Genomic DNA, 23,721 nt, shown 5'->3' with positions numbered 1-23,721 from the left:
CTCATGTCAAGGGTGATGGAGTACTTGGGGTGGTCTGCCGCCCCCACCCCACACTCCCCCAGTGAAGTTTGATCAGGATGACTTGACTGATATGCTGGATCAGGGTCTGTCCACTGACCCGGTGTTGCCCTTTGACGGCGTTCATTTGTCTGGCAGCAAGGCTGACTAGAGCCTTGAGAAGTTGCAGACCTCCAAAGCTGCAGCAAATTCTTTGAGCGATGCAATACGGCAACCTCCGTCTTTTCTCCTAGGAGACAGCAATGGAGGGGAAGTTCCTTTTCGATACTACTCCTCTTTTGGTAGATTGAGAGGGGCTGCCTGTCAAAGGGGGCTGCAAAAAAGTACCTGTGGCAGTTGGGGAAGTCGTGGTGCCAAAGCCACTCGGGCAGTTGCCTTTTTGCCATCAGGCACTGCTGCAGCCACTACAACTCAGTCATGAGGCCATGTCCCATGGTTCGCCAGTGGGGGGGGGCATTAATTCAGATGTGTGGATTCTGGAGACCATAGCCCACGGCTACTGCCTTCCCTTCCTTCAGCGGCCTCACGACAATCCACCGGGGAAGCTCTCTTTGAAGCGCCCGGATCCGCTCCTTGAGCAGGAAATTCTATCCCTGCTGGTGAAAGGCACCATAGAACTGGTGCCTGTGGCAGAGAGGAACAAAGGATGGTATTACCCATATTTTCTGATTCCCAAGAAAGACAGAGGACTGAGACCCGTCATGTGTTGGGCAGAAACCTGTGCAGTTCCCTTGGGGACCACTGCAAAAGATTTAAGACTACAGGTGTTTGGCAGTAAACCCACTTGGTAGCAGTCTGTACCACACAGACTCACTTGGTAGCTGTGGATGAGCAGTCGGACTTCCCTCAAGAAGAGTTAGGCAGTATATAGAGTAAACACAATAGGTACAGAGACACAGTAGCACAAGCAAACACTGACCAGAGCTTTGGTGTAAAAGTATGTAATTATTTATTTAAAGACACACTTGTAATTTACACTAGCAAAAAGAGGTGAGTAAATTCAGCACACAGTCACTATCATATATATACAACCATACTTACTTATTAGACAAGTCTTTGTGAGAAACACCACTTATTTTCAGACAGAGGTGAGCGCTTAACATAAGATGGCACTCTAATAAGTTATAAAAAAGGGAGGGAAAAAGGCAGTTATGGAAGCACACAAGTTTCAATACTTTTACAAGAACCACAGTTAGGCAGGATAGGCAGAGTTCTACTGGAGAGCAAGGAAGTCAATTGCAAGGCCCACTCTTGGAGAGAGCAAGCAGAAGGGGTCCAGGTTCACCCAGTGGGGTTATGCCCAAAGAGTCTTGTAGATAGTTCGCACAAAAAGGATGAAATTAAAGTCAGGAAAAGTTAGCTAGGTTGTCCCAGGCTAGCCCAGGTTAGAAAGTCAAGGCTTTACTGTCACCCCGAACGATCTGTCGCAAGGGAAGCCAGGCAGGACGCAGTACCTTAAGTGTGAAGGAAGCTGCAGCGGGGGCAGTTGTTCCTGGCAGCGGGTGCAAGTCGGTGTTTTGTCCAGAGGAAGAGGTCTCGCCATGGAGGAAAGATGGTTGTTGCACTGCCAGCCGCGGAGTTCTTCGGTTAAAAGGTACTACCCTTCTCTTCGCGGTAGTGGTAAACCGTGGTATTCCGGTTGCCGGGGTGCTTGGCACGGCCAAGGCGGCTGCAAGATGCTCCAGTAAGGTGAAAAGAAGGCAAAACTGGTTATCCCCACCAGTCAAAGGAAGAAGACTCTCTGGACTGGAGATCTCCTCTGTCGTCGGGAAAAGTGGTGTGACGGTTCAGCAGGGCTCCACCGGTGGTGTTGTCGTTGCAGGACGGCTCAGCTTCTCCCTCCTCGATTCTTAGGTCCTATGGCGACTTCTGAAGTTCCAGTCCCCAAAGCCCTGCTTTTGTTCAGCAAACCCCCATTCATTTAGCCTATCTGTCAATCAAACATGCTAAGTGGTGAGCCGGCCGGCTCACCACTTGGGCCAATCACAGAAGAGTGCGACTTGAGTTACCAAGGTAACTCAGTCCAGGGTGCCTAAACCCCCTCCCATGCCCCCTGTGGTACCCAGACAGAGTGTCACCACTTTTGGAGGCTACTGTGGAGAAGCCTGCCAAAAAGTGGAACAAAGGGCTCGACTTGGGTTGGAGTCACAGAAGAGAACACAAACGCCATTTTAGAATCGAGTTCTGGCAAAAAATACCATTCGGTGAATTAATAAATAAATAAACCGGCGTATGTTCGAGGCTATAAGAATTAATTAAATAATTACAACAATGGGAAAATCCCATAGAGATAGATTTGCGGTCGAATATAAAAAGTAGTATCCACTGCCACCAGCCAAAACTCGATCAGGGGGGACGGAGACGTGAGACGTGCTCGCACTTTCAGTTTCACGTCCTGCAGGCCGTTTGACCTCCGCCCGAGGGTCTTCACCAAGCTCATGGTGGTGGTGGCAGCGTACCTCAGGCGAGGGGGGGATTCACGTCTACCCCTGCCTGGACGACTGGCAGATCCGAGCGCGCTCTCCCGAGCATGGGTTGGATCATCTCGGTCTCACCTGCCGCACCCTCCACAGGCTGGGCAGCAGATAGTGGACAAGTTCCAAAGTGCCCAGTGTCTCCCGGCTTTCGACTTGTTAAGGTTGCTGGGCCTCATGGCATCCTGCATCTTTCTGGTGCCGGAGGCAAGACGATCGATGAGATCCCTGCAATGGGCTCTCAAACTGCAGTGGTCCCAGTTCTCGGGCAAGATGTCGGATACCATGCAGATTCCACTCTGTCGCTGAGGATCTTCTGTGGTGGTCCGACGAAAGGAACCTGTTGAAGGGGGAACCGTTTTGGCAACGATGGCCGGAGGTGACGATTGTGACGGATCCTTCCCTCACAGGATGGGGGGCTCATGCCAACGGACTGACAGTCAGCGGTCGTTGATCTCCCTCAGAGTCCAGACTCCACATCAACCTGTTGGAGCTGAGAGCCATCAGGCTTGCCCTGAAGGCTTTTCTGCTGGCTGTACGGGGGAAAAGTGTCCTGATTATGACGGACAACACTGTGGCCTTGCATTACCTCAACAAAAAAGGGGGAGGGGAGGGTCACTCCCGTTGTGCAGGGAGGTGATGCAGCTCTGGTTCTGGGCCATCGAACAAGGTCTTTTGATCTTGGCAGTTCATCTGGCCAGAGACTAAAACGCAGCGGCGGACGCTCTGAGCAGGCAGAGCGCAGTCTCTCACGAGTGGGAGTTGGTTCAGGAAGTCTTTCTGGAGATCTTCTGGGAACCCTGCAAGTGGATCTCTTCATCACCAGTGTCAACCGGAAGTGCGAGAGATTCTGCTCAAGGGAATTTCCTCCGAGAGGAGCCTTAGGAGACGCGTGTTTGGTGGATTGGTCATTCCCGCTGCTGTACGCGTTTCCTCCAGTCCCCATCATTCCTTAAGTGTTAAGGAGGTTGCAGAGGTTCTGGACCCGCATGATCCTTGTGGCTCCGGATTGGGCCAGGAGAGCATGGCACCCGGACCTTCTCGAATTGTCCATCGGCCCTTCACGCCGTCTTCCGTACCGAGAGGTACTGCTCTCGAGGGAGATGGGGTCAGGTTCTCCATCCAGAGGTCAGGACTCTCAACCTATACGCTTGGTATCTGAAAGGTTGACATACAAAGATTGGGACCTCCCGGATGATGGGATGGAGGTGTTGCTTTCAGCCAGGCTGCCAGCAACAAAGTCCCTGTCCCTGTACCGTTGGCATAAGTTCTGCGACTGGTGCAGGGGACAGAATGTTGATCCTTTCCAATGCTCCATTCCTATGGTTTTGTCTTTTCTGCTTTCTTTAGCCCACAAGGGCCTTCAAGTGGGTACCAAAAAGGGTTACCTGGCGGCGCTGTCCATATTTAAGCGCTCGTCTGAAGAGTGTTTTTATTTTAAGATACCTTTTGATTTTGCAGTTTCTAAAAGGACTGACTAATGTGTTGCCGCCGTCCCCTTGCCAGGTGCCGGTTTGGGATTTGAATTTGGTCTTGAAATTTCTGATGGGTGCTCCGTTTGAGCCCTTGCACTCTTGAGACTGTTGTCTTTCAAGACAGTGTTTTTAGTTGCGTTTACTTCCGTTCGCAGAGTGAGTGAGTTGCAGGTACTTTCAGCCAAGCCACCCTTTGCTGTTTTCCATAAGGACAGGGTTGTCCTTCGGGTACAGCCTTCTTTTCTGCCGAAGGTCGTATCTGAATTCATTTAAGCCAGAAGGTAGTTCTTCCAGCGTTTTATCCTCCTCTGCATCCTGGCAAGGAAGAGGAGCGACAACAAAGGTTGGATCCTATGAGAGCTCTGAGTTTTTATATTTCATGGATGTCCCAGGTCAGTGTGGATGATCAGCTCTTAATTGGTTATGCTGGACACCGTTTAGGCCAGGCTTTTACCACACAGACCTTATCCAGGTGGATTATCCTCACTATTACTGAGTGTTACCGTCTGGGGGGTAAGGACCTTGCGGTAGGATTACGTGCTCACTCTACTAGGGGCGTGGCTAACTCCACTGCCCTTCAGCGGGGTGTTCCTATTTGGAATATTTGTGAAGCAGCCACATGGGCTTCTCTACATACTTTTGTCAAACATACTTTGGTAAGACGGTTCTTTATTCTGCCATTTGATTGGGTATTCTAAATTCTTTTCCCACCTCCATAGTCTGGTACTGCTTTGCGAGTCTGTCATAGATATGGAATACATCGGAGGACACAATTCCCTCAAAGAACAAGTTACTTACCAAATCTGGTAACTTTCTTTCGATGGGATGTTCCTCCGACGTATTCCACATCACCCTCCCAACCTGCCCCTCTGGAGAATTTCCTGTGATTGCCGCTTACGTTTCCGCAAGGCTATCTGCAGTCCGACTGGCAGGAGATTGGTGCTACATGTTCTGGGAAACAACTACAACTGAGGTTACGGGTGTTGTGCGTCCTATATGTAACATCCGGTGACGGAGGCCCTAGAGGGACATGGGATCGATGACATTGACGCAGGACGCCCTCTGCCGAAAAACATTACCTGTCATAGATATGGAATACGTCGGAGGAACATCCCATCGAAAGAACGTTACCAGATTTGGTTAGTAACTTGTTGTTCTCAGAGCTATTTCTCCACTGAGTGTGTCTTCATCCCGCCAAATAACGTTGAATTTGGTGTACTTGGGCCTGTCTATGATCGAGCGTAAACCTTCCATGTTCCCAACCTACAGCCTACAATTAATAGGGCTGAGGTTGGAAACGGGGTGTGGCTCACTTTCCCTTGTGGGGGCAGGCTAAGAGCCATGTGCCTCACATTCTCACAAATGATGTAAGCTATGGAAGTCCTGTCTATTGTGTTTCAGAGAATGCGTTGACCTCCTCATGCATGCTGGTGGTCAAAGATGCAAGACATTTGATGCAGAAGACGGAGATGCATCTGTTCGTGTTGGTACCGGGTGTGCCAACAATTTCTTTTTACTGTTTCACCTCCAGGGCATAACTCTGGCAGTCTACGCCAGGAGGTTCCATTTTACATCTCCGAACCTACACCTATTGTAACCAGGATGCGTATCTTATAGGCTTTGGGCTACTCTGTGTTAAATGCAGATGCATGACCTCTGGACTGACTAGAAGTAGGTGCTGCACATCAGTGTGTTGTCCCCAAGGCCATCGTTCTTGTTGTGAAGGCCTTTCTTCCTTCTCTCTGCAACTCCAAGGTACTGATGAATACCATGGCTGTGTTTTCCTATGCACTCTGGCCATACAGATTTGGGTTTGGTGATGCTGAACTGGTTTGCTACCACTGTTCAATTGTCTTGGACCCTCAACATTAGGGTAGAGGTTTTCGGAAGCTCCATATTCGTGTATGCTCCAGTAGGATGGTGGTCTCTGTGGTCTCCACCATTTCCCAATTGTGAGGACCCACATTTCTGGTTCTTATAGCCACTCAAGAACACAAATGCCTTTTTCTGCATCCTGCTTGGTAGAGTGGTACAGATTTCAGGGGCTGGGGGGCGATGTATCCCTCATTCTTTGGCAGTATCAGTAATGTTATGCCTTCCTTCCTTTTCCTCTCATCCGAAACGTGATCCACAAACTCTTAGCACAGCCCCAATTGCAGTTTGATACTGATTGCATCCTTTTGGCTCAGCAGTCAATTCTTTTCAGACCACCTTCTAGCCCCTGCCAAAGAATTGGCAGTGACCCCCATGCCACAAACCCCCTCATCAGAGGCATCTTCTCTCTCAAAATAGGCATGGTTTTATATCCTTCCCTACAATCAAGTAACTTGGCACCCCATTTCCTGAGATCCTAGCATTTGGTACCTTTAATAATAGGTCGGTCTCAGGATAGAATGAAGATTAGGAAGACTGCTGGGAAAGCACCAACACGGTTACAATATACTAGCAGATGGATTTGATTTTGGTATGTGTGCTTTGTGGGTGATATAACCCCACTTTAAGAATCTTTAGATAATGCGTTGTCCTTCATTTCGCACCTTGCACCGAAAGGCATTGGGTCGGACTCTTGCTGATCGTTTGCCACAACTCTTCAGAGGATGCCTCTTACTGCATATCCAAAACATTTTCATGGTCTCATGCGCGGTTTTACGCTGGTCAGACAATCTCATCATTCATGCTACCTAAGCATTGTGCGCTGAGCAATGACTGTGAAGGGGAACTTTGAGCTGGTGCGGCAACCGGCAAACATGGAGGAACCATGTTCATCAAGGATGACTGTGCCAGGGTCGAACTCTGCAATGCTGCGTTCATTAAGAAATCTGGCACAGCTGCACTTGGTAAAGGAGCAGACACTGGAGCGTGCAACCACAAAACAAGCAAGAACGCCTGTGACAGGGGAGACACAAACACACTTGGAATAGCCGTGAGACTCCATAGAACCACGGAACAGCAAGACACTGTGCCAAGACTTACTCACTGGAGTTGATGAGAATAGGACACGTTGAAACAGCACAGCCACTGGGGAAGGTGTCGTGGCGGCCCAAACCAACACCAGGTTTGAAGGATAAGGTGGGGCAGAGTCTGTAACACGATAGGGAGGCAAGGAGCACAGAGAAAGACAAGCAGGGAATGGTCCAAATCAAGTACTGACTATAAAAGCAGACCAAATGGATACATTGTGTCAAAACTACTTCCTTCATTACATTGTAAGGACGATACCGAAGAGGGCTACTTTTACCAGTGGGCCTATCCGACTGAGTGACTAGAAGAGAGAAGGATAGAAGAAACTATAACCACCATTACTTTTTCGAGATGGAGGCTGAAGCTGACTCCAGATGAAGAAACAGAGTAAAGCACCTTCGAGGGGGATTGGGTCCTCTGACATATTCCATATCTATGACAGTAATCACCACAGCTGTGCTGCTTCGGAAAATCTTTCGGCGTCTGCGTCCTGTGTCGATGACGTCGACACGCCGCCCTCGAGGACGACCTCTGACGGCCGACGTCACTGGATGTTATAAGTAGGACACACGACAACCGTTGCCTCAGTTCTGTTTTTTCCGCGAACGTGTTCGCTTCGGAGATCTCTGCGTGCCTCGACTATTTGGAGTTTCCGTTCTTTCGGTTCTTTGAACCTGTTCATTTGTGTAGTACAAAACCTTCGAGATGTCTGCCTCTTCTTCCACCCCACGTCCGGGCTTCAAGAAGTGTGGGGACAAGATGTCGGTGACGGACTCACACGATGCCTGCCTCTGGTGCCTCGGGGAGGCCCATGACACGGATGATTGTGTCGACTGCCAGTCGCTTACGTCCAAAGCCTTGCGGGAGCGCAAGAAGAAACTGTCGGTCGGTAAGGTGTCCAAGCCCCGGATCAAGGTCCATGGGGCTTTCGACGGACGATTCGAGGGGCGACTCTCTGCATCGTCGTCGGAAGTCCAGTGGGTCTCGGTCCCGGAGTGGGTCCCGCCACTACTCTGTCTCTTCGATGCACTCCCGGAAGTGCCGTCATCGGTCGCCTTCCCCGTCATCCGAGGACTCCACCCGTCGGCGGGTCGCTTATCCCACCAAGCATGCGACGCCGGAGGAATGGGCTTCCTTCGGTAAGAAAATGCTTGCGATTCTCGAATCGCAGGGCGCTGGTCCGTCTGCTCCTCCGAGTGGGGTCGGTCGTGATCGGACTAGACACACTGCTCGTACGCCTTCGGGTTCGGGTGGTCGGCACGATTTGCGGGAGCGGTCCCGCTCGGACAAGGGAAATCTTTCTAGTCATGCCCGTTCCAGGTCCTGGTCCTCGACGCGCTCGAGACCGTGTGAGCCTGTGATGTCTTCGAGGAAGATGTCGACGCTTGTGGCGCAGAGGTCGTCGAGGGACACTCTCGAGGCTCCGCCTCCGAGGAAGTTGTCGATGCCATCGGCGTCCAGGATGTCGAGGGACATGCTCGGAGCTTGGCCCTCGAGGCCTGTGTCGACGCCGTTGATGCTGTCGGCGCCGCGTTTGGTGTCAACACCGATTCCCTCGACGCCTTTTGAGGCTGTTTCGACGGGGGTACCCCGTGGTCCGGTGGCACCCCCTAGAAAGGCTCTGGCCACGGTCAAGCATGGCTTTGTTCCCCATTCTGTGCCCACTTTCCACCATCTTGAGTACATTTTGGAGGTGGATGAGGGCTCTGATGATGGCATGGTTCCTGATACGTTGCCAGATGAGATTCTCTCGGGCCATAGCCAAATTGAGGACCTGCGTCAGTCCATGCACGACGCCAGTGGTCTGGACACCTCTCTGGAGGTGGAGCTTTGTAGGCCTGAGCCTGGCACCCATGCCGACTCCTCGTACCGGCGCCTTATGACTAGGGTCAACGAGTACTTGGGGTGGTCTGCTCCCCCAGGGGATTTTCTTCAGGATGACCTCACGGATATCCTCGTCCAAGGTCCACCAACTGACCCGGTACTGCCATTCCATATGGCTCTACAGAGGCGGGCAGCGGCGTCTTGGACTGTTCCGGAGAGTCTCCCGGCCGTGGGCAAGTCTTTGTGCGAAAATACCGCCCAGCCAGTAGCGCCCCTGCTACTTGACCAAGCACCCCACTCCGGGGAGTTTGGTGGTGCAGGTGGCTACGGCCCCAGCAAAGCAGGCGTCTTATCCTACCATCCCTCCTGATAGGGTTGACAAGCGTTTTGATGGTTGGGCGAAGAAAGTGTTTCTTCAGGGGGTATGGCTCTTGAGGCGGCCAACTCTGTATGTGCCTTGTCGCGTTTCACGCACACTCTGTGGAACTGTGTTTCCTTAGCGGCTGAACATATTCCCGAAGGGGACGAACGGGATGGTTTTGTTGCTATGGTCCAGGATGGCAAGGACGCCATGTGTGAGGCCGTTCAGTCGGGTTTGGACATGGCAGATTGCGTCAGCCGGTCCATGGCGGCGAGCACTGTAATGCGCAGGTGTGCGTGGTTGCGGAAAACGGGGTTTGCCCCTGATGTGCAGGCCCGGCTCCTCAACATGCCCTTTGACGGTGAACATCTTTTGGCAGCAAGGTTGAAGAGAGCCTTGAGAGGTTGCAGACCTCCAAAGCTGCAGCGAAGTCGTTGGGCGCTGCAGTTCGCCAACCTCCTCCTTTTCGTCCCAGGGGACAGCAATGGAGGGGAGGTTCCTTTCATTATTACTCATCCTTTGGTAAAGCGAGAGGAGCTGCCAGTCAAAGGGGCCACCGTAGGAGTGCCAGATGTGGAAAGCAGGGTACTCGAGGTGCCAACGCTGCTCGGGCTGTTGCCTCTTTGCCCTCGGGCAACACCGCAGCCGCTTCAGCTCAGTCATGAGGCCGTGTCCCATGGTTCGCCGGTTGGGGGAAGGCTGGCGCAGCATCTTGCAGAGTGGCGTGCCATTACTTCAGATGTGTGGCTTCTGGAGATCATAGCCCACGGCTACTGTCTTCCTTTCCGGCAGAGGCCTCACGACAATCCACCAGGGAATCTCTTTTGAAGAGTCCAGATCCGCTCCTTGCGCAGGAATTTCAATCCCTGCTGGAGAAAGGCGCCATAGAACTGGTGCCTGTAGCGGAGATGAACAAGGGATGGTATGCCCCTTATTTTTTGATTTCCAAGAAAGACGGGGGATTGAGACCCATCATGGACTTGCGCGGTTTGAACAAACTCCTCAGAAAGGACAAGTTCAAGATGGTTACTCTCTCTCGTCCTCCAGGCCCTTCAACTTCAGGACTGCTTGGTGTCTCTCGACCTCAAGGACACTTATTTTCATGTGCCGATGCATCCAAAGCACAGGAAGTACCTGAGGTTCGTGGTTGGCGACTCGCACTTTCCGTTTCGGGTCCTGCTGTTTGGATTGACCTCCGCCCCGAGGGTCTTCGCCAAGCTCATGGTAGTGGTGGCAGCGCATCTCAGGAAAGGGGGATTCGCGTCTACCCATACCTGGACGATTGGTTGATCAGTGCGCGCTCTCCCGAGCAAGTCCTGTATCATCTGTCCGTCACCTGCCTCTCCCTCCACCAGCTGGGCTTCTCCCTCAATTTAAAGAAGTCCCACTTGACGCCAACTCAGAGGCTCCAGTACATCGGAGCAGTGCTCAACACATCCCTGGGGCAGTGTTTTCCTCCCCAGGTGAGGGCTCATCACATTCAGCAGATGGTGCACAAGTTTCAGCATGCCAAGAGTCTCCCAGCGTTCGAGTTCTTGAGATTGCTCGGCCTCATGGCATCCTGCATTCTTCTGGTGCCAGAGGCCAGGTTGCGGATGAGATCTTTGCAATGAGCACTCAAGCTCCAGTGGTCTCAGTCCTCTGGCAGGATGTCGGACCCTGTTCAGATGCCGTCCTCGGTCGCCCAGGACCTTCTGTGGTGGGCCGTCGTAGGCAATCTGATGAAGGGGGCTCCATTTTGGCTACCCTGGCCGGAGGTGACAATCGTGACGGACGCATCCCTCACGGGATGGGGAGCTCATGCCAACGAGTTGACAGTTAGTGGTCGTTGGTCTCCGTCGGAGTCCAGACTCCATATCAATCTGTTGGAGCTGAGGGCCGTCAGGCTTGCCCTGAAGGCTTTTCTGCCGACTGTGCGAGGAAAGAGTGTCCTGATCCTGACGGACAACACAGTGGCCATGCACTACCTCAACAAAAAGGGGGGGGCAGGGTCACTTCCTCTGTGCAGGGAGGCGATGCAGCTCTGGTTCTGGGCAATCCAGCAGGAAGTTTCGATCTCAGCAGTTCATCTGGCCGGAGACGAAAACAAGACAGGCAGAGTGCGATCTCTCACTAGTGGGAGTTGGCTCCGGAGGTCTCCTGTGACCCCTCAAGTGGATCTCTTCGCCTCCTGTGTCAACCAGAAGTGCGAAAGTTTCTGCTTGCGGGAATTTCCTCCAAGAGGAGCCTTAGGAGACGCGTTTGTGGTGGAGTGGTCCTTCCCGCTGCTGTACTTGTTTCCTCCAGTCCCCGTCATTCTGCAAGTGCTGCGGAGTTTACGGAGGTTCGGTTCCCGGATGATCCTCATTGCTCTGGCATGGGCCCGGAGGACGTGGTACCCGGACCTTCTCGACTTGTCCATCTGCCCTCCACGTCGTCTTCCCTACAGAGACGATCTGCCCTCACGGGAGGAGGGTCAGGTTCTCCATCCAGAGGTCAGATCCCTCAACCTTCACGCTTGGTTTCTGAAAGGTTGAGGTATAACGATTGGGAACTCCCTGAAGACGTGATGTAGGTGTTGCTTTCGGCCAGAAGGCCCGCAGCGAAGTCCCTCTACCGTTGCCGTTGGAAAGTTCTGCGACTGGTGCAGGGTTAAGAATGTGGATTCTTTTTCATGTGACATTCCTATGGTTCTGACTTTTTTGCTTTCTTTGGCCACACAGGGGCCTGCAAGTGGTTACCATCAAAGGTTACCTGGCAGCGCTGTCTATATTTAAGCGCTCGTCTGAGGAGTGTTCTTATTTTAAAATTCCTTTTAATTTCTCAGTTTTTAAAAGGGCTCACTAATGTATTCCCTCCGTCACCTTTCCAGGTGCCCGGTTGGGATCTGAACCTTGTTCTCAAGTTTCTAATGGGTGCTCCATTTGAGCGTTTGCATTCTTGTCCTTTGAGACTGTTAACCCTTAAAACTGTATTTTTAGTTTCGGTCACTGAGTTACAGGCACTTTAAGTTAAGCCACCCTTCACTGTGTTTCATAAGGACATGATTGTCCTTGGTGTTCGTCCTTCCTTTCTTCCGAAGGTGGTGTCGGAATTTCATTTAGGCCAGAAGGTTATTCTTCCGGCATTTTATCCTCCTCCACATCCTGGTAAGGAAGAGGAGAGGCTCCAGAGGCTCGATCCTAGGAGAGCTTTAAGCTTTTATATTTCACGTATGTCCCGGATCAGTGTGGACGATCAACTCTTCATTGGTTACGCTGGAAAGCGTTTGGGACAAGCTGTGACTAAGCAGACTTTGTCTCGCTGGATTATTCTGGCAATTTCTGAATGTTACTGCTTGGCGGGTAAGGACCCACCGATCGGCTTGCGGGCCCATTCTACCAGGGGTATGGCTGCCTCTACTGCCCTACAGAGGGGTGTTCCTATGCGTAACATCTGGGATGCAGCCACCTGGGCTTCGGTCCATACTTTTGTACGTCACTACTCCCTAGATTCCATCCGTGGGCAGGATCTGGCCTTTGGCAAGGCGGTCCTTTGCTCCGCAATTTGATTGGGAATTTTAAATTTCTGTGTTTAAATTCTTGTCCCACCTCCTTGCATTGGTACTGCTTTGGGAGTCTGTCATAGATATGTAATACGTTGGAGGACCCAATCCCCTCGAAGAACAAGTTAATCTCTTACCTGGTAACGTTCTTTCGATGGGATGGTCTGACGGCGTATTCCATATCGCTCCCTCCCTGCCTTCCCCGCTACAGAATTTCTTATGCGATTGCAGCTCACGTTTCCGCAAGGCTTTGTGTGGTCAGACTGGCAGAAGACTGGTTCTGGGAAAAAACTACAACTGAGGCTATGGGCGTCGTGCGTCCTACTTATAACATCCAGTTACGTCGGCCCGCAGAGGAGGTCCTCGAGGGCGACGTGTCGACGTCATCGATGCAGGACTCAGACGCCGAAAGGTTTTTCGAGGCAGCACAGCTGTGGTGATTACTGTCATAGATATGGAATACGTAGTCGGACCATCCCATCGAAAGAACGTTACCAGGTAAGAGTAAATTTAACTTGTTCTTTGCAAGCCTATACTGCAATACACCTCTAAAGCATTTATTAACTATCAACTGGAGTCCAGCCTTCTCTATTCTCACACTCACAAGCCCTTTGACCCCCTGGCTTCAGGCGATATGGGATTTGTTGCATGGAAGACATGCATGGTAGCAATCACATCTCCTTGTAGAATAAACAAGTTGCAAGCTCTCTGCTGCAAAGCTCCCTACCACATTTTCCACAAGGGCAATGGGGTGCTGCAAACTCATCCAAATGTCCCCCCTATTATGGTCACAGATGTTCAACTTAATCTGGAAATTAACCTCCTGGCTTTCATACCCAGTCCGCACTCACACAGTATTCTGCTGAATCTTGATGCCAGCAGGGCCTTGAAAGAACTAATTACACAAGGTTCTACACTCGCCTATTATTGACATATGTTAGTACTTAGCCTGGAACTCAAGCGTTTAAGAGGTCTATTTGTAGACTGGATTAGACATGGTTACTTCTCAGCTAGCTAGATTACACTTTTAATTTTTTGCAGACATTACTCTATGGTCTTCTAGGGAAGATGCCTCATTTGGGCAAGATGTAGAAACATATCATCTATGGCTGTTTCCTCTCATCTACTTAACCTTCCTTGCTGCTGCCATCTGTAGACCTTTGTTTTTTGGTCTTTGCTTATTGTTCTCCCTCAACCATGGAGGAGCGTGGACACAATAAATGAGTAAGAAGTGATTACTCTCCTTAGACCATAGCCCCTTTCTTCCAAATGGCCCTTTCTCTTTAACCCTTTTAAGAAGTGCCCTTTTGCTCTGTAAAAGACTATTGGGCGCTTGGATATGAGAGCATGTACAAGGGTGGAATGGAGCCAGGCCTAAGGGCGTGTCCACATGCACCCAACCCTGTTTTGTCTTTTTAAATTAATGCTTCACATCACCAGTGCCCTTGCTTCTTTGTACTGGCTACTGATTGCCAAGAGAATTGCATTTAAAACCGTGTGTATTCTCCACTGGAGCTACTAGGGAGGCGGCCCAGCTTACCTCCACGGTCAGAGTCTCTCCGTGCCCATGCACCCCCCCCCCTTCCCTCCCCCCTGTTTGCATGCCTGGACCAGGAAAAAGATGTTTGGAGGCAAACTCCTACATACAGTGGGTGCTTCTCTATGGAAAAACTCCCTCGAGATGGATGGGCAGTCATCTACACAAACTGAAGACCCACCTTTTTGAAGCACCTGAAACTCTTCCTCGAAGGTCACCTACCCGCAAAGTCTAACCTTACCAGTCCACTGCTCTCCTAACCGGTTTTATCTGCATTTGGACCTTTTTGGATGATACCATGTTCACTTTTATCAGCATTTTGGACTTTTTGCACGTCTAATTCCATATTCAGTTCTGCAATGTGTGTTGCGTATAGCGTTGCTGCACTTAGGTTTCCACTTCCCCTCTGCATTTAACTATTCCTTAATGTTCCAGGCACACTAAGGTAAAGAACCCTCTTTTCTTCTACTCTCATCTTTCAATCACTTGAAGCATTACACAGCAACTGCGCTAACATTTTGCTGCTGTACAAAACGACAAATATAATAAACATATGCCTATTTTATTTCCGCAAGTATGGAGGAAAGGGCAGCACTGCGCAAAAGGAGTAAAATTGTCACTACAGTGAGTAACTTATTTTTTAGTACCCCTATAATCAAAGATGCTCATGACTTTTCCTTCAGGTCGACAAAGTTCATTTGGTGTTCCTCACTTATAAAAACCCTTTTACTCTGGCATACCGGACTACCTGAAGGGGAAATTGAATGCAAGTAGAAGTATACATGTTGCTTAATGCTCAGCGCATACTGGCGACACTTCAAGCCAATGAAGACACGCCTTCTAATTATACACACCCACCCTCTGAAACTCTTCCTATGCTCATGACACTCACCCATCCAAACCTTCTAGAAAGAACAAAAATGTGCCTTGATCCACCACTCATCTCCCTTACAACAACAGCCGTATATCCCCTCACAGGCTATCACCACCCCTTGGGCTATATATACTTCAGTCAACATCTGTAGCCCGGTTTCTCTCCAGATGCAATTGTTTCTCCTGCTATTGGTAAAAACCCTTTGCAACCCTCCTAGGGTTAGTTATGCTGCATGTAAACGACACAAATAAAATAACCCTGGTACATTAGCACCAATGGGCTGAAAAAGGAATATACATTGTAAAATGCATAAATCCCTTACAGTGCTATCTCTGTTCTTGAGAATCTCTGCAAGTATTGCACAGAAAGCAGATCCAAGTTAATCAAAGGTATGTTTTCTGTTAAACTATGAAGGTGATATCTGGTCAGACCTAGAACCACACCAAATAGCAGTAGACATGTGAAGGTTAACATTTTTAATCAACTAATTATTGTAGGTAACCCTGTTCTGATAAGTTGCAGTTATTTTATTTTTTACTGGACAGGGTGTAATCAATAAATTGCTTTCACATTAGAATATGTAATAGAGACAACACATGTTCTTAGTATGATTTCATAAGCTTGCAAAAACCCTTCCAATATGAGACAAAATAATTTGTGTCCTATAATAGAAGCGATATTTTCAAAATAGAGTTCCATGTTAAAAAAAACTTAAACTGGTGAGCATATCTTCTTCCCAGTAACTTTATCATAGTGGGCCCTGTTTCTATGCAGAGATCTCAGAAGCATGTTCATAAGCCCACTTTTTCTCTATCGTTTACTCAATGATGAGCCTGGTCAGTATTTTCAGCAGTGCAATGAGCAAAATTGGCATATGTGTTCACCAAGTAAGCCTCTCATACATTTTCTTGTGTTCCAGTAGTACCGTGAACAGGAAGCCATTCGCCTGTGTTTGAAGCACTTTCGTCAACACAACTACACTGAAGCTTTCGAATCGCTGCAGAAGAAGACAAAGATTGCACTGGAGCACCCCATGCTGACAGACCTGCATGACAAGTTGGTTTTGAAAGGCGACTTTGATGCCTGCGAAGAGCTGATTGACAAGGCAGTTCATGGTAGGTGCAGAGTCAGTGGAAACAAAAGATCACACATGCACATTCTAATAAATGTTTAAAATGCTACTTTTGCCAATATTTGCTACTGTTTCATTTGTACTCTTGTTTCATAACAGAAATAGTATTAGTGACTAGGTGCTCTGGGTTGTAGTCAATAGCATAGAAAGAGAAAAGTCAGTAACAAAACTTCTGTTTTGATGTGCTTATAATACGAGCATTCCAGTAACCTGACCCTCAAAAGGACGTGTGGTGAGCCTGTGCCTCTCACGTGTTCAGTATGTAATGGCTGGTGTTTCTTATAAGAGTTGCACTTATTGAAAGACTGCATATCTGATCTAAAGTGTGACCTTACTCTTGGCTGCTTTGTGCCATGGTTATACTTTTTTATAACCATATGTAAGGTGTTTCTGCCCTTATATCCTCATGAAGTAGTACATAGCAACCTGTAGGGAACCTGAGTCGGGGCACTTACACCTTAATGCACCCATGTGCGATTTGAAAACCAGGGGGGGATAGTCTGTGGTCACCTCGCACAGACCTCTAGCATTGACCGGGTAGTTGGCGTGGCTTGGACTCTGTCCCATGGTCAGGCAGCCCTGACTGACCGGGGCCTCTATGACCCTGGATAAATCAACAGACATAGCCTTATTTATTTGGCAATGCTTGAACAAACTTTTTAGATGTATGAATGTGTATAATGGACTCTCTTTAATACATGAGTAATTTTCAACACATCCGTTCCCCTGAGGATTGGTCACTTACATTTCATACATGGAATAAATACATAATGAAGTGGCCTCACCTTATTACATCTGATAATAAATAATTAAATAGCATCAGTGCAGTAACCTGGGAGAAAGGGTGGTTGGATGGGTATATTTCATACATGAAGTAAATAAGTAGCTAGTTTCTAACTTGGTAATCTAGGTGGGTGGTTTCCGAGAAACTGCACACTCGGGAACGTCAGTGAGGGCTATGATTCTGCCTCCCTTTGTCACCTGTGTTTGTGTAGTTTGGACTGCATGACGAACTGTATGCTTGCCTTGTAATTTAACATAGCAGTGTGCATGTGAATTGTGAATTCCGAAACCACTACCTGAAAGCAACCTGAATTTGCGATCTATTTAGACCAAGCATTCCACACACACACAGATTTATAAAGCAGCGTGCGTGTGTTGTGACGTGTGCTGCATTCTTACCATTTTTGTTTGTAGGGGCAACACTTAGGCTGATTACACTTTGCCGCCTTGCGGTCTGTAGACAGACTGTTGTGCTACCAGGCGCCTTCAGTGCCTAAGACAGCCTCACAGCCCCTAGCTATTTTCAGACTAAGCGATCTGGGACCACAACACAGAGAAGCACTGGCGCTCCATAAACAGAAACGTCAGGCGCTTCAGGAGCCAAGTCGGTCTTGCGCCGGTTCTTGCTGTCCACGGCATCCGGTGCAGAAAACGCTGCTCGTGCGTACCTAGAGCGCCCATCCCAAACTACCGATAAGCATGAGGTTGCTAGACATACATAATTATCAATGCATGAATCTAGCCAAAACGGCTGATGAAACAGCAGTAGATAGAACTAGCGAGACGCAGATCTCCGCCAATGAAGACCTTGCAAAAAAAAAGACGCCCTAAAAAAGACACAGCCAACATGCCCGAAGCACCATAACACTAGCCAAATAACCTCCTAATCAGAGCTAAAGATCTGTCTATTAAATACTCTGTCTCTAAATAAGCATGCTCAATGTATACACAACATGATAATCGATGTAAATATTGACATCCTGTGTATCACTGAGGCATGTCTTAAAGAGCCGATAGGCCGACTTGCGACATTGCCGTTCCTGAAGGTTGTCATTCACTATACCAAGAGAGAAACCGGCCAAGGAGGTGGCGTGGCAGTTATCGCAAGAGATACTATACCCCTCTTCCCGAATAACATAACCTGCAGTAGAAATGAAATCCTGCATTTAAAATACCAATAGATAACAGTAGCCTTAACTTAATTGTAGTCTATAGACCATCTGTCACCACATCACAATTCAATTTTCAATGAAGCGCTTACCCACCATCTTAACCTGCTCATAGGGCCAAACACAGCCTCATTGATGCTAGGTGGCCTCTACTGATGGTATGGCGACCCCAAAGGTAAAGAAGCCATCAATTTAGAGACACTAATGAACAACATTGACTTCAAAGTCGCAAATCACGAGCCGACAATGGACACCAACTAGACTGTGTCATAACAAACAACTTGGAGCCTCGAGACTACAAGACTGACCCTTGAATATGGTCATATCATTATATTGTGACCTTTTTTATTACCCCACCATCACCCAAAGTTAAGTCCCCCAATCCTCCGATAAGAGTGAGACATCAGAACTTCAAAAACATAGACAGAGATCAACTTGTACTTTCTCTAGATGAAATTAAGAACAACCAAAATGAGGACGATTCCTGTGATGCTCTACTGACAAACCTATTATTCCACCGCAAGAAGTTGGTGGACCAGAAGACCCCACCACAAACCAAATCTATCAGATCAAATCCTAAACAACAACAATGGTTCTCTGGATAACTTGCTGAACAAAAAAAAGAGAAAAGAAAAAGAGAAAATGAATGGCTAAAAAATCCTATCCCAGTTAATAGGGAATCGTGGAAGGAAAGTGAGAAAACCTACAAGAATTAAATGGAGGCAAAAAATAATTTTTACAACAACCAGATCACTACAGCAGCTAATTCCACCAGCAAACTTTTTAACATTTTGAAATCTATAGAGAACCCCAGAGCAATTTCTCCTCCCTTCACACCGACCCAAGAAGAGTGTCACATGACTCAGATTGCTTTCCTCTGTAAAATCTCTAAGGCCAGGGAACTAATAACAAAATCCCAATCCAGCAAAAAGACGTTGACAACTCCCCCAACCGAGGTGACCCTCAAAGGCATTGAAGCCTTCAAATTCACAGAAATTACCTCTGAGGATATGATGAAAGTGCTTGCTACTGTGAAATCTACTACCTGTGCTGAAAATATATTACCACCTAAAATAATTCTGGAGCACCCAGACATCTTTGCACCCATACTGACGAAAATCATTAAAACATCTTTCAGAGACTAGTCAGTACCACAAGCCATAAAAAGGGTCACTGTTAACACCACTGGTAAAGAAACCCAATTTAGACCCAAAATACCCTAATAACCTCAGGCCCATCACAAACTGCAATTTCATCCTAAAGATCATATGCCTGTACAGTCTGTGAGCCCCCGAGGAGCTGGAGCTCCGCACTACTGCAGGAGCAATGCCACCATGCCCATTCCTCTAGGTAAGCCAGTGGGCTATACCGCGCCTTAGATGGGCCCCAATCATTTTAATTTAATTTTCTGTGCGGACTGCGCCGCAATAACCTAATCATTTTAATTGTACTTGCCGCGCGGATCGTGCCACAATTTGCAGCCTTACATGCTGCGTTAAGATCCGCTGGCCGCCACTGCCACCTATTACTAACTTCACCAGCTTGTGTGCGTAGTCCTCCATTGCACCCCACGAGGCTGGGTCCAGGCAAAGATGGCCGCCTCTACGCTTCGAGCTGCACTGCATCGGTAGCTGAACGTCCCCCTCTAATACCTCATCTGTTTTGGCTGCCCGCACCTCATCTGAGTCAATCCCAAGCTGGAAGGCGTAAGCCGGGCCACCGCTGTAAAAGGACCTTGCTTTAAGGATCCATACCTGTCTGTGACTGTCCCTTTGCCGTCCGGACCGTCGGCCGCAACCCCTGGTTCTGCGACCACCACTACCCCCGTGAGTACCATTGCGCACCCAGAGTGTCTGAGCCCCTACTGTCTCCCATCTCGCTTGCCCTACTTGCTTGATCGGAGTATTCAAGCCTCGATCATAGCAGCTCTACTGCTATCTACACGTGCACCCCATAACTTTAAACACCCAAACACCGTTACTGAACCCGCTGCGCCCAACCACCTGAGTACTGAATCATGTCTGTAACAATCCACACAAACTACAGATCTGCCAATTCTTCAAATACTCCACCCACAGTACTTGTTGCTGCACCATCCACACTAATATCTGCACCTTCTTTGCTATGCATCCTCGGGCACCAGTGTATTTAATTTCTTATTGCCTCAGCTTTTGCTCAGCATCAGCCCTCTATACCGGATTGCTTAAACTCATGTTAGTACTAATATACAGCACTCTGTACCTCACACTATGCCTAATAACGTAAAACTGCATCCTTCACACCCATCGTTGTGCCTCATACTGGCAAACTGCACCAGCCTTTCATTGTGACCTACATGTGTAAACTGTTCTTAGCCAATCTTTGTGCCTCGCTGTGCCTCATACTGGTAAACTATATTCAGCCCACAATACTCATCATTGCGCCCCACAGTGGTACATTATACTTGGCCTATTATTATGCCTTAATGTGGCCACATTGACAATTGCACTTAGCCCATCTCTGGTAAATTGTATTTAGCCTATCATTCTGCCCACATTGGTAATTGTATTTAGCCTATCATTGTGCCCACACCTGCAGTTGTATCTAGCCTATCATTGTGCCCACATTGGTAATTGTATTTATCCTATCATTGTGCCCACACTGGCAGTTGTATCTAGCCTATCATTGTGCCCACATTGGTAATTGTATTTAGCCTATCATTGTGCCCACACTTGCAGTTGCATCTAGCCTATCATTGTGCCCACATTGGTAATTGTATTTATCCTATCATTGTGCCCACACTGGCAGTTGTATCTAGCCTATCATTGTGCCCACACTGGCAATTGCATTTAGCCCATCTTTGGTAAATTGTGTTCATCCGATCACTGTGCCTCACATTAGTAAAGTGTATTAAGCCCACATCACTTATCACTGGCCTTTCATTAGCAAATCGTATTTAGCCTACCACTGGGCCACATATTTGTAAAATATACTCCGACCAAAGTCCTGCCTACTGGAAAGCGTACTTATCTCCCAGCTCATTACGCCTGATCCTAGAAACCTGTATCTATCCCACAGTACCGAACCTAGGAGTTATGAATCTTGCCTTAGCCAACATTCTCAACATTCTAATCAATTTCCCCACGAACACCAGCGCTCCCCCCATGCCCAAACCCCCCTACTTTACTGGGGACTCATCCGCCATTATGGCCGCCAATTTGGTATTATCCAACTCTACTCCCAGACCCTTATCTATGAAAAAAACATTACCACCTTCCAAACAGATCCGGCCCTCCCATTTCCTGCCTCCTACTATTCCCTTATAACAGACTACACACCCTATCAGCAAAGACACCCAACAAATATCAGAGACATTATTACCCATTCACTGGATCTGCCGCTTCGCAAGCAAACCTAAGCCCAACCAACCGTGCTCCACTAATTGGAGAAATCACAGACTAGGCTCCAGACTCACCAACATGACCACAGAACCCAAGCCTTGCACCACCAAATGTAATTCCAAACCCACGCAGGTACCCGATCACCCACCACCCCAGCAAAAAATCCCTACTAACAAAAAGACTAAGGAAACCCGCAAAATTAACGCTGCACTCATCAATGCCAGATCTATCGTAGCCCGCGCCACTGAAATCGAGGACATCATTACTACTAACCAGCTCGATTTCCTTGCCGTCACAGAAACGTGGCTCCACAAAGCAGCCGGCCCTGCCATCACTCTAGCTGTCCCAGATAACTACACTATTATCAGAAAAGATAGAGAAATCCTCTAAAGGAGGAGGCCTAGCATTTATATGCAAATCCAGCCTCGACATGAGAGAATTGGAATCCGCCCTTCTACACTCCACTGAACTGCTATCAGTCAAACTGCATTTATCTGCCTCCCTCACGGTCTCCATGCACCTGATATACCATCCCCCAGGCCTGCTAGAGACATTTGAGGAAGACCTAACAACACTCCTTAACACTAACACCAAACCCAGCTCCCAAACTATCTTACTTGGTGACTTCAGCCTAGGTCTCAATGACCCAAACAATACAAATGCCACCACCCTATCCAATGCCAACACAGAAGCCGGTCTCACCATCAGAAACAGAGGACCCACTCATACAAAAGGCTGCACCTTAGTTTGGATTGCAGACATCAACTGCCAATCCTCCACAACCAATACTGAACCTTGCGTGTGGACAGATCACAACCTGATCTCATTCACCATCCAAGACAGCCCTCAAACCAACCTGTCTAGACCCATGGCACCACCATCCCTAACCAGGAACAGAAAAAACATCAAAGTCCCCAACCTCCCGCCCCTGCTATAACATATCACCAACTTTGTGAACCTACCATCCAATCCTGCATATCTGGTTGACCTGTACAATACCATCAAATCAGCTATTGACTCCATTGCACCGAAAAAGACTCTCTGAGACCAGATGGAAAAACAACCCGACAGATCATGAGAAGCTTCTTCTCCCTTCCCTGAGCGCCAAGTACAAAAAAGAAATCATTCAATTCAAAAAACCTTCAATGATGGAATAGATTAAGCCAGCTCAAGCACCAGAGAAATCTTCTCTATCCTAAGGGAATTGGAAACCACGGTCACTCCCAAGGACTCCTGCATCAAAAACAAATCTTGGTGTACGGACATCCAAAACGTCCTCTGAAAACAAAATAACCATACTCCAAGAAAAAATTAATGTAAAAAAAACTTCCCTATACAAGATTGCCTTAGAAACTCAAGAAACCATGTTGCAAGAAACCGCCTCCAAACAAACCAGACCCAGTCATCAATATAAATTTAACTCTATCACAGTTGTGCCCAATAGCCTCTCTGAGAAACGTTGCATCTAGAAGTGTACCCAATAGCCTGTGTATTTAGAAGTTGTGCCCAATAGCCTCTGAGAAAGTTGCATTTAGAAGTTGTGCCCAATAGCCTCTGAGAAAGTTGCATTTAGAAGTTGTGCCCAATAGCCTCTCTGAAAAAAGTTGCATTTAGAAGTTGTGCCCAATAGCCTCTATGTATTTAGAAGTGTACCCAATAGCCTCTCTGAGAAAAGTTGCAATAAGAAGTGTACCCAATAGCCTATGTGTATTTAGAAGTTGTGCCAATAGCCTTTCTGAGAAAAGCTGCGTTTAGAAGTTGTGCCCAATAGCCTCTCTGAGAAAGTGACATCTAGAAGTTGTGCCCTATAGCCTCTCTGAGAAAAGTTGCATTTAGAAGCGTATCAAACAGCCTATGTGTATTTAGAAGTGTAGCTGGTTCCAGTATGGTCTGGAATGCAGGGAACGTTTGGAAGAGCATGTAAACCCACCATATCGCACCCCACGCTTACTCTCTCCTCTACATCACCACTCAAATAGAACACAGAGATACTATGACACCATTCGGTATAACTGTTCTCATACCAACACTTCTCGCTCACTCCCCATCACTCTAAGTAAACACCGCTGGTTACACACCCCCCAGCCAGGCGTTCTCCTCAGGCCTAACGCAGCCACAGTCGGTCTGGATAAATCCTGCCAGAACTAACACATACCCCTGACATCAACCACCACACCTACCGCTAAGAAGCAGCTATTTCACGAATAACG

The 23,721-nt window shown here is 48.3% G+C and overlaps 1 protein-coding gene across 2 annotated transcripts in view; it reads left to right on the top strand.

The window, feature by feature from the left end:
- The window catches only part of MKLN1 (muskelin 1), a 1,341,339-nt gene that overhangs the window by 383,387 nt on the left and 934,231 nt on the right, over positions 1-23,721 (top strand). For both annotated transcript variants that reach the window (XM_069629634.1, XM_069629633.1), the window contains exon 6: positions 15,970-16,162. In XM_069629634.1, the coding sequence (XP_069485735.1) occupies positions 15,970-16,162 (193 nt within the window). The remainder of the gene's footprint in view (positions 1-15,969; positions 16,163-23,721) is intronic.

The sequence above is a fragment of the Ambystoma mexicanum genome, chromosome 12, assembly GCF_040938575.1.
Source record: "Ambystoma mexicanum isolate Mex_15411 chromosome 12, UKY_AmexF1_1, whole genome shotgun sequence".
Classification (NCBI taxonomy): domain Eukaryota; kingdom Metazoa; phylum Chordata; class Amphibia; order Caudata; family Ambystomatidae; genus Ambystoma; species Ambystoma mexicanum.
This window is presented reverse-complemented; position numbering and strand designations above follow the sequence as displayed.